Here is a 16,518-nt window from a genome sequence, read left to right as displayed (position 1 = left end):
ATAATAATGCAACATTGGGAGGTGATGAAATATATGTTTTTCTCTAAAGCTTTAAATGAATGCATAACCCTGGGCTGCAATTCTCTGGAGTCTGAGTGTGCTTGTGATATTGCATAAATCATTGTGATAACTAATGCCAGCCAAATAATGGGTTCTACCAGGAATGGAATGGAAGCTCTTCAGGGAAAGGCTAGTCCAACCCTATTGTGCAGGTAGAGGAGTTGATTATACACTTAAAAGATGGAGAGCCAGAGTGACATTTCAGACTTTATAACTTCAGTTTTCAATATTATTCTTAAGCAATAAATAATTATTTGTAAACTCTTTCTAGTTAGCTATGATCGTGTCCAATTTTACATATTAGATAAAATAAGTTTTTTCATACAAACCATTTTGATATTCGCACAATGTTTTCTTATCTGATTATTGGTTTTCAGGTTTTCTGAAGACCTAAATGTTATAAAGATGTATTACTTAAAATTTTGGTTTGTAGTTACATTTTTTAGTATTTTAATACATGGTATTAATTAAGGAAATTATAGCTTTAATTTTAATATGGTAGTCACTGAATTGTATTTCCTAGTTGTCTATTTGCCTGATAAAGCTATTGGATCTATTTCACCATCTTAAACACCTAACAATAATTCCAACAGTACTAACAACTATTTATTTGGTAGCTATTTATTACAATACTTGGACCTTAAAGAGGGAGAGTAATGTATTTGAATAAATAGTAATAACAAATGAATTATAATTTGCTTGAGGGCTGGGCGTGGTGGCTCACACCTATAATCCTAGCACTCTGGGAGGTGGAGGCGGGAGGATAGCTTGAGCTCAGGAGTTTGAGACCAGCCTCAGCAAGAGCGAGACCCCCGTCTCTACTAAAAGTAGAAATTAGCCAGACAACTAACTAAAAAATAGAAAAAATCAGCTGGATGTGGTGGTGCACACCTGTAGTCCCAGCTACTTGGGAGGCTGAGGCAGGAGGATCACTTGAGCCCAGGAGTTTGAGGTTGCTATGAACTAGGCTGACGCCACGGCACTCTAGCTGGGGCAACAGAGTGAAATTCTGTCTCAAAAAAAAAAAAAAAAAAAACAAATTAAGAGCAGACTGGGTAATTACTGTTTTCCAATTAGTGCACAATAATGTCATAAAGTCGCCTCATTAAGTCTTCATATCCTAGTTTCTTATTTCTTGGCAGCTGCTATTATGCCACTTTTTTGAGCTACTTCCTTTAAATGATTTCTTGAATACGTTTATATGATTGATAGATAAGGTGAAATGAAAATGGAAATCATTCATCAGTAGAGGGCCTTCATTTATTCAAGTAATGTTTATCAAGATTAGGGCCAGCTTTGTGGGCATTTGATCTGTGCAGTCTACACCAGACCCTGCTCTTAAAAGTGTCCCTTTCTTGTATGAGTCCTGCACTTGGTTTAATACTCTGCTGTCACCGTCTTGAAATTCTTCATAATTATTTAACATGGGGCCTTGCATTTTTATTTTGTATTGGACCCTGCAATTTAAGTAGCTAGTCCTGGTCAAGATATACATAGAGATAAATGCACAATAGTATATCCCACACGCACTGACTTTCTGACATGATTCAGGCTAAAGCACATTCTACCTATCTGGAATAAGCAGGATTAAAGGCAAAGGCAAAGAACCAGAGAAAATGCCTTAGGAGGTTAAAGGTAAGAGATAAGGCAAAAGGCAAATTCAGATCTCCCGAGAATAGTCAGGTTATGTAAAATAAGGTCAAGCAAAATTCCCAGCTTCTTACTATGGTCCATAAGACCCTGGGTAATCTAGACCTTGCCTACTGCTCTAACCTCATCTCCTGCTGCTTTCTCCCTGCTCACTATGCTCCAGCCACACTTCTTCCTTCTCTTTAAACACCCCAACTTTGTTTTACTGCCATAAGACCTTTTCTGTGCTTGGAGTACTTTGTCCTTCAGTTTTTTCCATGGCAAACTTATTATTTGGGTCTTAGCCGGGACACCACTACCCAATCTAAATTAGACCTCCTTTGCTCAGTCACATTTGATATCACTTTTCAGTATCTGAAATCTAGTTCATTCTGTTTTTTCTTTTTTTATTATTTTTCTCCCACCACTAAAATGTAAATGCTATAAGAGCAGGGATCTTGGCTTGTTCACCATAATATCACAAGCACTTAGTAGAGTGCCTGCACATGATTATACTTACATAAATGAAAGCAAGCAGAAGGCACTCGAGTAGTCTAAGGAAACTTCTGAGAGCAGTGAGCTGTTGTGCTGATAAGGATCTCATGTTTCAAAAAAACTAAGACTCCTTCTTTGAAGTAGTTTTCTGGTATTTTCCACAGGGTTAGGCTGTGTGTTACAGGCAGATGCTTGTGCACCCACCCCCAAGACAAATGAGCAGCATTCCTGAACTACTTAGATTCCTGAAAGGAAAAAAATGCACTAGCAAAGGGAATATTGCCTTTGGGTAGAGAATAAAGAAGATAGTCAAATACAGTTGGCCCCTCATATCCTTGAGTTCCACATCCACAGATTCAGCCAACCACACAACAAAAACGTAGTTGGGCCTATGATGTCTGTGTCTGTACTGAATGTGTATAGACTTTTTTTTTTCTTGTCATCATTCCCTAAAACTATAACAACTATTTACATAGCATTTGCATTATATTAGTATTATAAGTACTCTAGAGTAGATTTAAAGTATAGGGGAGAATGTGCACAGGTTACATGAAAATACTATGCCATTTTATATGAGGAATTTGAGGAGCATCCTTTGATTTTGGTATCTGCAGGGAGACCTGACCCAATACCCCCACCAGTGCCCCCCAATACCAAGAGAGAAGACTGTAACTCTTGGAACTTTTATATCTTTGTTTCCTGAAACCTTTGTCATTTTAAAAGGATCAGTTAAGTAAAGTTTAGCCTAGGGAAAGGAGTCATTCCTGATTTTGCCACTGTTCTTAAAACAACCCTAGAATTACATAAACAGCTGATGTTATCTTGAAGAGTCTCTACTGTGATAAGGTATACAAGTTGCCACAGTTTCTAAATGCTATTATTTTTATGGTTCCTCAAATATAATACTGAATTAATAGGTCTAACTACACAAGAAATATTTACATTTTTAATATTAGCTCCAGTGAGTCAATAAATAGTTGACTTGTCAGTCCAGTCACAGAAACCAGACAAATTATTTATTGGGTAGCTAGCATCATCATACCTTCCTCCTCTCTTGAAATAACCTTAATGTGAAATGTCACTAGATACTTTTCCTCTCCTCTGATCCCTCCCTCCCAAATGATCTGACTGCAGGCTGCCCCAACCCGTTCGTGGACCATACGAATCTTAGAGGTGCATATGCATTTTAAAAAGAAAATCTTCCCCTCAAAAAACATTAAGAGACTTGTAGTTTAATAAGCTTGGCATAAAATTTTTTATTTATAGAGCCAAAAAAGAGCTTTAAAGATCATAATGAATGATTTTGTCATTATACATATGAAGAAACCGAAGAGCAGAGTTAAGTGGCTGCACAAAGTCACATGGCCAGGGATTATCTAGCCTCCAGACCAATGCAATATACATCTAAATATAAAACTAGTGGCAAAGAAAATTCCAAAATTTTTCTTTTTAAACAGACCATAGGTGGTTAATTTCAGAAGAAAATAACATTAAATATTTTCTGTACTATGAGTTTGAGTCTTCTTTTTTTTAAATTATAACAGCAAAAGGTATGTTTTGTTTCTAATACCTGTTAGTTTGCTTACAAAGGAGTAGTCATAAGAAGTTCTTTAAAGGATATAACCAGTTTTCTTGGGAAACACCAGATCTATATTGTTTTCACTTTCAAATTGCAAAATTTGTTGATACCTTAGCAAATGGAGATGAAAGAAGAAAATGATATTAAAAGAGGAGACATACCTACAAGGGACTAATTTTAAATACTAGATGGCAAGACACTCAAACCTGATAACTTTTGATATTTTTCCTTTTTTATCAAAATACTGTATCAGTATTTATCCTCATTGTGCGCAACTCAAAAAATAAAGAATAACTTAAAGAAGGAAATAAAAAATAAGAGTAAATAAAAAATAATGGTAATTCCAATTGTCAGTTATTATCTTTTTACATTTTAGTGTGTATTTTTTTCACAAATGTAATTTTAAAAGATGAGATTATTCTATACATTCTATTTTTACCCTGCTATTGTTTTTTACCTAGATTATTTTTGTTTGTTTTCTTTTTTTGCACTGGTTATAGCAGAAATAGGGCCTAGATTATTTTTGATGACTACATAGTATTGCTTTATGTTGGTATACTAATTATTTAACCAATTATCACTATTTATATGTTAATATATAGGTGGTTTCTGATGTTTTGTAATTATTAACTATTCTATGATGGTATTCATGAACTAACAAATATTTTTATGCATTTGCTGGATCACCCCTGGCCAACCATAGAGTATTACAGTGAGCTGGTGTCCTGACTTTGATGGACAAACCCTGGATTTGGATTTTCCACTGTTATTGATATCCTGTCTCCTCCAATGCCCATTAAAATGATTAAAATGTTTTCACTCTCTCATTTTTTATAACCTCTTTTTCTTTTCTTTCTTTCTTTTTTTTTTTTTTTTTGAGACAGAGTCTTGTTCTGTTGCCCCAGGTAAAATGTAGTGGTGTCATCAGGTTCCCAAGCAGCTGAGACTACAGCACACACCACCACACCCAGCTGATTTTTCTATTTTTAGTAGAGACGGGGTCTCACTTTTGCTCAGGCTGGTCTTAACTCATGACCTCAAGCAGTACTCCTGCCTTGGCCTCTCAGAGTGATGGAATTACAAGCGTGAGCCACCATGCCTGGCCCCTTTTTTCTTATTGGTCAGAATTATTTATTAAATGTGCTAAATTTTACTTTAAAGGGATATTTTACAAGCCATACTTATATACCTTGCTTAGATACTTCTGACCTCAGCCGCATTTTCCTTTTTGAACATAAAATGAAGAAGTGCCCTATATGCGCTTATTGCTCTATCTGGAGTCTGGTTACTTTGTACAGTGTGCGAACCCAGAAAAACAATTAAATCTCATTTATGCCCTTGGGAAGGCTAACAAAAAAACAAAAAAGCCTCTTTGAGCTCCTTTGCTTTCTTTTGGTCCCTCTGTAAGACATTTAATCATATGAGCCCTCATGCTCAGTGTGAGCCGAAGATCCCAATCAGTTGATCAGATAATCTGGTAGATTTTCAGAGACCTCTAGATGGCCAATACTTTCTGACAAAGCACATTTCTCATGAGCTTTTTAAAACTACTATTATTAGTATTATGAAGAGACGGGGCTTAGTATTGATCCAACAAATCTTGCCTTCACTGGTATCACACTGTCCTTTTTTCTTCTGATTTTTTTTCACTGTAGACAAACAGCTAAAACACATTAGAGTTCTTGACCTCAGAGCCTGTTAGTACTTTGAAGTAAATATAAAAATACTTTGACAAGTAAGGATGGAAATTAAGCTCTTGCTTACAATGCTGTGGGTCTGTTCTAGATGTGTTATTTTAAATGTTGTAATGATAGTTCAATAAATCGTCTAATCAGTTGTTCGTGTGTGTGTGTGTGTGTTGAAGTGTTAAGTAGAATGCACTTGGATATAAACCAATATATTGCAGTTACACAGTTTTCAACAAAAATCTAACACATATGAATTGTGCCTAGTTTTTCTTCAACTGGTTTATTGTTAACATTTTTAAATGAAGACATTTAATCATATAGTAGAATTTACAGTGGGAGGGAAATTATTTTCTAGAAAACACTACACTAAGGTTTCCAAAAACAGTTTTTGTCATTTACTAAATAATGGATTTAAAAAAGGCATTAACAACAAAAAAAGATAAAATACCTAGGAATTAACTAAATAAAAAATGTGAAAGGTCAATATGAAGGCAACTTTAAAACACTATAGCAGGTTACAAAAGAAGACTTGTAAAGACAAGTCTTTGTCTGTAAAGGCATACCAAGTTCTTGGATAGGAAGACTCAAAATAACATCAAGATAAATACCAACACTTCCTCAATTAATTTGTAAATTTAATTTGATTCCCTAACAAATAGCATTGTTTTGTTTTCTAAATAGGTAAGAATATTTTGAAGTTAAAATAAACAACCAAAAACCACCAGGGAAACTTGCTTAACAAAAGAACAATGAGAGGGGATAGATCTTACTAGATATAAAAACATATGATAAGGTCTCAGTAATTAAAATAGAATGACATTGCCAAGATGGGCAAAAATTCAAAAGTTATGTAATATACCCTGTTGGTAAGAATTTGGAGTAACAGTAATTGGTAGAGTAGTAAATTAGTAAAACCCTGATTGAGGGAAATTTGGCAATTTCTATCAATTTCATTATGGCATTATGATAATTTTATTTAGTTAATATTTACCATAATTTCTGGCAAAAGATATTTTTATCCCTTTCCCTTTTATTTTCTCTATTTTTGGTCTAGTGAAAAGAACTATTTTTAGAAAGTATTGACTGTCTTGTCTCTGAGAATGTAAATGACTAAATCTTATTCAAACACCATATGCATTATGGGCAGATTTTTTTTATCTGATGAGATTTCTAATTATATAGAATAAAACTGGTTTATTGAGATTGTAAGTAAAAAGATTTGTATATCAAAGTAAAGCTCCAATGTAAATTTTCTGGAAGAGATTCATCATATAAAAAAAGATTTTTTTTCTTTAGTGTTCCATGTTCTCTGTTTTTGCTGAACTGTTTCTCCCTTATGACTCATCAAATTAAAAAACAATGCATTTTTCTTGCTTGTATAATTTTTTAAATTTTTAGTAAAAGAATAGAATGTTTTCCTTCTGTGTCATTCATTAATAATGTGAAGGGGACGAGTTGCGTGTGTGTGTGTGTGTGTGTGTATGTGTGTATGTGTATGTGTAACTTTACTAGAATTCCTGTTGGTTGAAGGGCTTGTAAACTTGTACAAAGGAGCAAGTAGTAAATAGGCAAAGGAGAGGGAAGGGACAGACATTTTCTGATATTTAAGGATATGACAATGAATGGATACCTTGGTCATTTAAAAAAAATCCTACTGCTTGGATGGGTAAGATTAAACCACTTCTGTTATTGTAAATCAATAACAATATTGTTATTGTTTAATCAATAGTGTCATGTTCATATAAAAGAGGCAGCATGTTGCTATTACTATGCTTTCACTCAACTTTTTTGGAGAATGAAGTTTTTCACATAAATTAATTTCCCAACATACTGTACTAGAAAAAGCTTGGGTTTGGAGCCAGGAAGAACAGAATTCAAATTCTGTTTTACCAACTAGCTTGTGACAGTAGACAAGTCACATAGTTTCTCTATAACTTAGCTTTCATTGATGTAAAATGAGATTAATAGTGCCTGAATTGTGGGGCTCTTGTGGAAAATCCTCTAACATGGTGTCTGGCTGTATGAGTGTTTAATGATGACTCTACTGTGCTTTCTTCACTCCCTGTGCATGCAGTTGTCAGAGCACTTCACACTCTCCTGATCTCTGGACCCCTGTTTATTTGACTATCTCTGGGGGGTGAACTCTGCTTTTCATCTCATCTCTAGCACTTAGGACACTGCCGGGCATGTCAAGGGAATGGAATAATTTAAACACTGAAATTTTATCTTAATACTTTTAAATAGAAATATTTCTAAATGTCTTGTTAAGCATGAATATATATTGTATCTATTGTAGAGATTTGGCATTGATACATCCATTAGATTTGGATATGTTCATGGAGATGCGGAGACTCTGCCCAGTTAGGACAAATCACCACTAGATGGGGCTCTTACTCACTTTGGTACCAGTGGAAAGACTGCTCAGTTTTTTACATTTCCCTTTGAGCTATGTGCCTTCGTATCAGGAGATGCCAAGAGGATGGGTAATTTTTTTAAGGCCATGTGACTAACACATAGCAGTATTGCCATTTGAACTTAGATTTTTTTTTTTTGCTTATGTCTAGTACATTTTTGATGATATTAAATAAGTACATTCGGAGTACATAGTGTGTGACACATCGTGCCAATTAATGGTAGTTGCTATTATTGTTGTTATATCAAAACTACCTGTCTTGAGGTTTGAGGATCTGCCCCATGTATGGATTATTAAAACAATCTATAATAGACTTATGAAAAAGAATTGAACTCTTCCATGGCTATATATCTTGTGGACTACTACAGTCGCTCCTGACTCTGAGTCATGACTAGTCACAGCTCTAGGATTTGATGCTCCTCACTCAAGTCCTGTTGGAATACTGAGTAACTTTCTTGCTTCAGGGTGATCGGACCTTTGCTGCCAACAGTGTTGTTGCTTGGTGACTTCATTTCTCCGGTTGCTATTGATCTGCACACTTCCACTGTTCCTGTTGCTTGCCACTATGGGCACTGTGAAAGCTGAAGTTTGGTTTGGTTTGGGGTTTTTGTTTTGTTTTGTTTTGTTTTGTTTTTGAGACAGGATCTGTCTCGCACTGTTGCCAAGGTTGGAATGCAGTGTGGCCCAATCATAGTTCACTGTATAGCTCACTGTAACCTGAGATCAAGCAATGAAGTAAGTTTTTAATACCCAGGCCAGTGAGCACAACTCTGTGTTGGGGTCCCAAAAGGTGATTGGCTCTCTGTTTGGGATCCATTCACTTCATTTATAGAAGAGTCTATGATTTCTTTTGCATACAATGGTTGGAGAAGAGATAGGATGATCCTCTTGATTTTAGTTCTCTGCCTCAGTTTTGTTCTCCCTAGAACTTTAGGTTTCTGAGTCATGAATCTGGGATTCTGCAGCATGGGTTCCTCCTACATCTGTATCTTAGGCCGGAATTTTGTTGTGAATCAGGTGCAGGTGTGCTGGTGTGCTGATTCCGCTCAGCTCCTCAAAGGATATCACCTCTCTTTACCCCAGTATATCATACAAATATTACCATTTTGTATGTGTGTGCTCAAACTTAAAAATGTTTAAGAAGCACTGACTGCCCTAGGTTTCAGCTCCTTCAGTCCACTTTGATCAATTATCACTGTACCATCTATTTTTTTATCTTCCAGACACTGGCTGAAAATTTTCATCTGATGGCTCTTTTCCCATTTACACTTCAACATTCTGAATTATACTGTTTGTAACCCTTTATTCTCATATTAGTGGGCCCTTAGGAGGGAAAGAAAATGCATGCCAAGATCAGGATACCATTTTTAAATGAAAATCAGTTTTTTAAAAAATTTATTAAGGTATAATTGATTTATAACAAACAGCAGATATTTAAAATGAGACAATTTGGTAAGTTTAATGTGTGTATGCATTTGTGAAACCATCACTACAATCAGGGTACCTACTGTACCTGTGAAGACACTGAAACTTAGAGAAACCTGAAAACTCAGCTTGGAACCCAGGTCTATAAAGTCTCAAGCTACATCCTGGGGGCTATAAAGCCTGAGTTCTATCTGAGAAAATAACCACTAACTATTTCTCATTTCTGTGGCAAAAGCACACAGTCTCTGAATGTAACTACTCATTTCTTTTTTTTTTTCTTTTTTCTTTACTCATTTCTTCAGTAGGAAAAAATCATTGTGCCAAATGACCCTAATGTCTTTTTCAACTTTAAGTTTCTTTGCTTCATTCACATTTCTTATACAGAGTTGGTAAATCTCTGTTCAAATACAGTTTGTCTTAACTAAATGAAACTGCACCATTCTCTGTAATTTTCACAGTGGAACTATACAAGAAATTAAAAGTGTATCTCTTTTCTCATAGGAAAGTGTTTAAGAAGCTTGTGGAATAATGTGAATCAGGGTAATACAGGATCAGCCAGAAGTCCCTCAAAATAGTTGGTGAGACAATAAGAATTTTGTTTTCTTTAAGTGTATTGTATAATTATTTTTCTGACCATAACTTCATAGCCTCGTGCTCACAAGAGACATTTTCTTTAATCTTTAATTATATTATTTTTAAGCTTACCAGTGCTGGAAGCTGTAATAGTTACCTAAAGCTTAGCTATATTCTTCACTTTTGCCAGAAAATTAAGATTTTATATAGATACAGATATTCATAATGGTCTAGATATAGACCTATCTATCTAAAGAGCTGTCTTTTCACTTCTCAGATGTTATCTTCAATGACTAAAGTGCCATAGCCCAAAATATATCATACATCTAACATCTATACACAGACATATATTATTTATGTGCTAAGGGTATATAATGTTTTTATGCAAAGTTGGAATCAGATTTGACTGTTCTGAGACCTGACAATTTATTTTCTACTTCTCCAATCTTAGGAAAAGAAGAATTTCTGGACTCTTCATCAAGATCTTCATTTATACAGTTGTTAAATCCAAGGCTACTGTGGTGAAAGCATGTATAAAAATACATCTGCTGTAGTATCATCCAGTCTACTTGAAAAGTAATTTTTAAATTAAATGTTTAGAAATATCATAGTTTGAAATATGTAAATTATTAATGAACATTTGATTGAAGATTTTTACATCCTAATGTAGTTCAGGATCGCAGTGATGAGTAAAGTATACATTAAATTACCTTTCAGTGTACATCAGTGTCTGGGACAAAATCTGCATTCTCTATAAAATCATTTGTAGAGATTGCTTTTTAAAAAAATTTGACTTTTGAATATCTAAAATATCTTGTTATTCTAGTGTAAATATTACATAATGTACAATTAGCTCTTGCTGACTAACAAACCACCCCAAAGTGCCTTAAAACAATAACCTTTTATTTCTCATGATTCTGAGGGTTGCTAACAGTTCTGGTCTTAACCAGATGATGTAAGATGGCTTCATTCACATGTTCTGAGGTCTCAGCTAGGAAGGCTGGATGGCTGAGGTTTCTTTAGACCTGGTCTTTTCAGGAGGTTAACTCAGGCTTTTTCATATGGTGGCAGAATATTCCCAGCAATAAGCACAAATGTTTTTCAAACAGGGATGGGAAGAATTGGTGGCCATTTTGTAAATATAGCATACATTTAACAAGATGTATTCAGAGAAATCTTACTCTTATTCTTGTCCTTCACTCTGTGCCCTTACTCCTCCTGTAGAAAGTCATTTTTATTCTTGATTCTTTTTAGTGCATCTTTTGCATAAACAAATGCATATATATAAATATATATATACACATATGTATGTAGATAATAATTATATATTTAGATTCCACTCCCCAGAATACTCTTAAGTAAAAAGTATATTACATATACTGTTTTCACCTTGCCTTTTTGTCTTAACTTAAAATTATATCCATTATATCCTGGTGATCACTTCATATCAGTTTATAAAGATTTTCCTTGTTATAACTACATGGATGTACCATGGTTTATTCAGCCAGTATCTTATTGATGGACATTTGGATTGTTTGCAATTTTTGGTGAATACAAATTATGCCAAAATGAATAACCTACTATACAAGTCATTTTGTATTTTTTTGCCAGAGTGTCTTTGGGATAGATTCCTATAAATGGAATTGCTGGTTCAGAAGGTAGTTTTTTCTTAGAGATTACCAAATTCTCCCTTTGGAAGTTGTACCATGTTGTATTCCCACCAGCAATGTACAAAAGTGCCTTTTTCCCCACAACTTTGTCATTAGAATATGTTGTTGAGGTTTTGAATTTTTATTGATCTAATAGGTGAGAAGTAGTATCTCTACAGAGTTTTAACTTGTAATTCTCTTCTTATGATTACAGTTGAGCACTAGAACTATTTTTAATAGCAAAAGAAAAGAGTATGTAATCTAAATTCTTAACAATAGGGGGATTTTAAAATAAGATCCTAGCCATGTGTATAAATTTTATGTTGCCATTGAAATTTATGTTTAAGAAGAACTTTTAACAATGTAGATGTTGCTTATAATAATTATGGGTAAAAAGGATCTAAAAACGTTGATATATTAATAGTATAATACCTATTCAGAAAAAAACAATATAGATTCATAGAAAAAAAGATTAGAAGTAAATACACTACTATGTTAATAAAAGATACTTTGTTGGGACTAGAAAAGAGGGCTCCTTTACTGAAACAATAATCTGTGCTGGAGATTGTGTGTGCCCCCATTGAGGGAAATTCACATTTACAGGCTTTAAGAGGTTACTGGAGAGATTTGCTAATGAGGTACCTTAGTTCCCTTTCTCTCCTTCATCTTTCCCATTCCTAGACTTCATTCCTTTATGCTTTTGCAACCTAATATCCCATAAAGAATGGATCAGGGTGCTGAAATTCCCATCAGTAGAACTTTTTGGACCCAGTCTTCTCTGCCTTTTTTCTAGCTAGTTGACTATTGCCTTGGTGACCAGATAGGCCTTCCAACACAGCTGAATTCAGTATGCCTGTAATGCAACTCTAAATGGTGTGCTATATAAACAGTGAAATAATCAAAAACAGAGTTTTGTAAATTTTTAAAAATTTCTTTTATTCTTCTATTTTTTATTATTTAACTTTTGAATGCAACAGTTTTCTTAAAGATACATTTAGAATGTACATGGCAGAAGCTAAAAAAGCTTCATCTAAAAGCTCTATGATCACGTATAAGATATGAAGTAACTCTTTTTTAAGTAGCAGTTTCAGCTGTTTGATATGTCTGAAGATAGCTGAAAGTCCTGTATTCAACAATGGCTTTAATATACCAACAAACCAGATGTCACATCACATTTTGCCTCTGAAAGTAAGACAGATGGGGTTTACCCTTGGGCCACCAAGTTAACCTGCCTGGATTTAGGGACTTTTTAAAAAATGAGGATAAGAACCTTAAGGATTTTATAAATCTTAAATTAAATGGCATAATGTGTATATATTGCTTAGTACAGTACCCAGTAAATAATAAGTGAGCAGCAGACCTAAAACTTATTTCAAACTTACTCAAGTAAAGTCTCTGCTCTGACCAGTGTGTTCAGAAATGCAACTTGGGGGGCACAATTTCTTTTTTTGAAATTCATGTGGAATTTGAATTGCTTTAAAAGGCCACAAACATGTCTTTTAAAGTCACTTACTTTATTCACTAAAATATTTAGTTTTGGAATACTTCAATGTCTTCTAACAATCAGCTAAAAGCAAATCTCTTTAGTCATCTTTAATACATCTTCAAATTTACTTAACTAATATTTTTAAAGTACTTTGTTCTACTCCAAAGAAAGAAGTATTATTGCTATAAATTATTTTATGTTTTGGTTGTTTTGTAAAGAAAATTAAAAATATAGGTAAGGAAATCCATTTGATTCCTTTTATGTCACCATACTTTTAAAAATGTAGCTGCTAGTAGGTACTAAGTATTTTGGGTTTCTAGATGTAAGAATTTGATTTATCAAGTAGTTTAAAGAAAAAAGAAATAGGTACAGATCTCTAGCCTACTAACCTGTGAGTGCTAATTTACTTTATCTTAGAGATCCTGCCTTTCAGATGATTACAATTACCAAGGAAACAGGCCTTGGTCTGAAGATCCTAGGAGGAATTAACCGGAATGAAGGCCCATTGGTATATATTCAGGAAATCATTCCTGGAGGAGACTGTTATAAGGTAAAAACTGAAAGCATAAATAACCTCCCACCACCAGGACCACCAAGAAACAAAATCAAAAAACCCCACTACTGATGAGGTTTATTTTCCTACTTTATCAGTTAATTTATAATATTAACTGAATGTCCACTGTGACCATACCTCAGTGAAAGATACAAAAAGACCGGAAGATAGACCTTTAACCTAACAGATGAATAAGTTCACATATGAAGATAACAAGTATTTCAGGCTCTAACTTAAGATTATATATTTTTAAATTATATGCTGTTCAACTGATATCCTATATCTGGTTGAGAAAAATTACATTTGGAGATGTTATCTATGCACTTCTCTGAGTTTTGATTAGTTGGATTAGTTGAACTTAAAGTACATTCATTTAGCATCTCCTAAATGTAAAACAAACAAAAACAGCAAACAAAATTTAGTCATTTCTGAATTTGTAGTAGTAATTCATGTTGAGTTTGTTAATTATATCACTTATTAGCTACCCACATGAGAAATTAGATTTAGGATACACATGAGAAATTAAATATAGAATTAAGACCTGAAAATTTCTTTTTGTAAGGAATTAGAAAGTCTTACTCTCTTTTTTTCAGTGTCAGAAATATGTTGTATAATGAGTTACTTTTTGCTCTGGTTGCTAGGAAGCTCAGACCCAAATTTGAAGTATAACCGCAGCAATTTAATGAACTGGTTACTGTATTTGCTTTCTCCTTTCTCTTGGATTTCATTTGTTATTTCTGTTTTGTTAATGTGATTATATCTCATTTGTTGGAAATTGCCTCCAGTTCTTTTTTAGAGAGATATAGGATATAAAGAATTTAGTAAAATATTCTATTAATATCAAGCTATATAGCATGAAAAAGAGTCCTCTTATTATTAAGTTTATTCTTGTCATTTTGGTTAAATAAATAGACCTACTCTTATCTCTGCCCACCCCGCAAACACTTATTTAGTAAATACTTTATCTATTCATCTGGATTTTTTTTCTTCTTAGGAAAAAATCAGTTTCACCAATAACTTTCAAAATAGTTATGATTTCAATTGTTTCAGGCTTATGCAGATAATAAGGCATCTTCCAAATATACTTTCCAAGTTCTAAGTATTATAATTTTAAGATGCTATAATGATTTAAATTTGGCTATTAAATTTAAATTATTAACCAAATAAGAACATACTTAAATGCTAAGTTTAAACAAATTCAAACAAGCAAAACATGAATTTTCTCTTCTAAGAACTGAAATGTTTAGTACTACTTTAGTTTTAAAGCTGAGGGGATGTTTGTTCAGTATAGCTAAGGTATTTCTTAGACTACACTTGATATAATGCAATAATAGATCAAGATACCTAACAAGTGATAAGAATTTGTTTTTAAGACAAGCATCAAACTGTGCTTTTTTATTGTCATGAAAAATATTTGCAGTTAGAATAATAGATTAATGGAAATGGTTCTGAATTGTTCTTTATCTTCTGTTGGTGATAAAATGCTAAGAAATTATACCCATGATATATACTTTTTCTTGTTGGTTTTTTTTTTAGAATTTCATTGAAAAGAGTATTAAAAAACAAAACCTCCTAATGGACTATATTCTGTATTTACCACTAGAGAGCAGCACAGAGTTATTAATGTTCTTTGGCTGCGCCTGGTCCTGTCTAATAGAAGAAAACAGCCAAAAAGAGAAAGATGTAGGAAAAGAATAAGTAATTTTCCAGTGCTTACATTTTTGAATATTTCCTCAAGATGGACAGCCACATGCATATTTATTTTGCAAATATAAAATGGATGTAATTTTATTTTAAATAATTTATTAATAATAATTTACTGTGTTTTAAATACTATTATAGCATGTTAATGAGTTTCTAATCTGCACAAAATTTCCATGTAGTAGGTGGATTCATAGCATAGAAAACACAGGTTCATAAGATTATCCTTAATTAAGTTGCTGAACTGAGTACTGTTAATATTTTTCAAATGCATTTGAGTGCTTTAACTTGCTATAATTTTGTTTTAATATTATGACATTTCAGAATTGAACAGTATCAAGCTAATAGCTATATTATATTTCATTTATATTTCCGAACCTCTCAAACTGTAAGCGAGTTATTGGAACTCAGAAATAATTTTCTTTACTTAATCATGGTTAGCCACTACCCACCCTAAGTGTTTTCTTCCTGGCAAATATAAGAATATAATACTGGTTCAGTAGAACCAAAATATCATGTTTCTTTGAAAAACATATTCAGAGTTCAAACTTGGGATATCATGAACATATTTTTTCAGTTCAAGGAAGAAAGAAGATTCTTCTAGTTCTAAGAGCTAGGGGAATCCTGTAAGTCAAAAATACATATGCTAGGTACTGAGGTAAGAAAAATTCCAAGGCCCATTTTTCCCTGTCAGCTAGTCCTGTATCAGTCTGGAGTCCCCATCATTCAATACTAGACCTTTTTCTGGCTTAGATACTCCTTTGAGCTTCATACTCACATATTCATTTCCCTGATTAGTATTTCCATTTGGATCTCTTAAAGGTATCTCAAACTCAACATTTCTGAGGCAGAACCCAGAACATTCACATCATACCCTCATCTGCTGATCTCTTCCCAAATTGGTCCTATTCTAGTATACCCAATCTTGGTGAATGGCAACTTCCAGCTACGCAGTTAGAAAACCTAACAGCTTCCTAACTACTTCATCTCCCATAACAACAATATCCAATTCATTAACACATGCTATTGACTTTTTCACTTTCTAAATCTCTTGAACCCATCAGTCTTCTTGATCTCCATTCTCATCTCCACAGTATAAATTATCATTAGTTTTTATCAGCCCTCTCAATAGCTTTTTCTACTCTTATACACCGTGTCTGTTTCCCTCCTAGCCTGTCTTACTAATACTTGGTTGCAAGTTTCTATAAAGTGTTGCTTCTGCCCTCTACCTCTCTGGCTTTCCATCTCTTTGTTCCCAGAGGGGATG

At 33.7% G+C, this 16,518-nt stretch overlaps 1 protein-coding gene across 1 annotated transcript in view; it reads left to right on the top strand.

Moving 5' to 3' along the window:
• Positions 1 to 16,518, top strand: part of STXBP4 (syntaxin binding protein 4) — a 143,064-nt gene that overhangs the window by 3,735 nt on the left and 122,811 nt on the right. The window contains exons 2-4 of the mRNA XM_045525274.1: positions 9,791 to 9,867; positions 10,314 to 10,438; positions 13,415 to 13,547. Coding sequence (XP_045381230.1) covers positions 10,392 to 10,438; positions 13,415 to 13,547 — 180 coding nt within the window. The 5' untranslated portion in view covers positions 9,791 to 9,867; positions 10,314 to 10,391. The remainder of the gene's footprint in view (positions 1 to 9,790; positions 9,868 to 10,313; positions 10,439 to 13,414; positions 13,548 to 16,518) is intronic.

The sequence above is a fragment of the Lemur catta genome, chromosome 15, assembly GCF_020740605.2.
Source record: "Lemur catta isolate mLemCat1 chromosome 15, mLemCat1.pri, whole genome shotgun sequence".
In the NCBI taxonomy this organism is placed as follows: domain Eukaryota; kingdom Metazoa; phylum Chordata; class Mammalia; order Primates; family Lemuridae; genus Lemur; species Lemur catta.
This window is presented reverse-complemented; position numbering and strand designations above follow the sequence as displayed.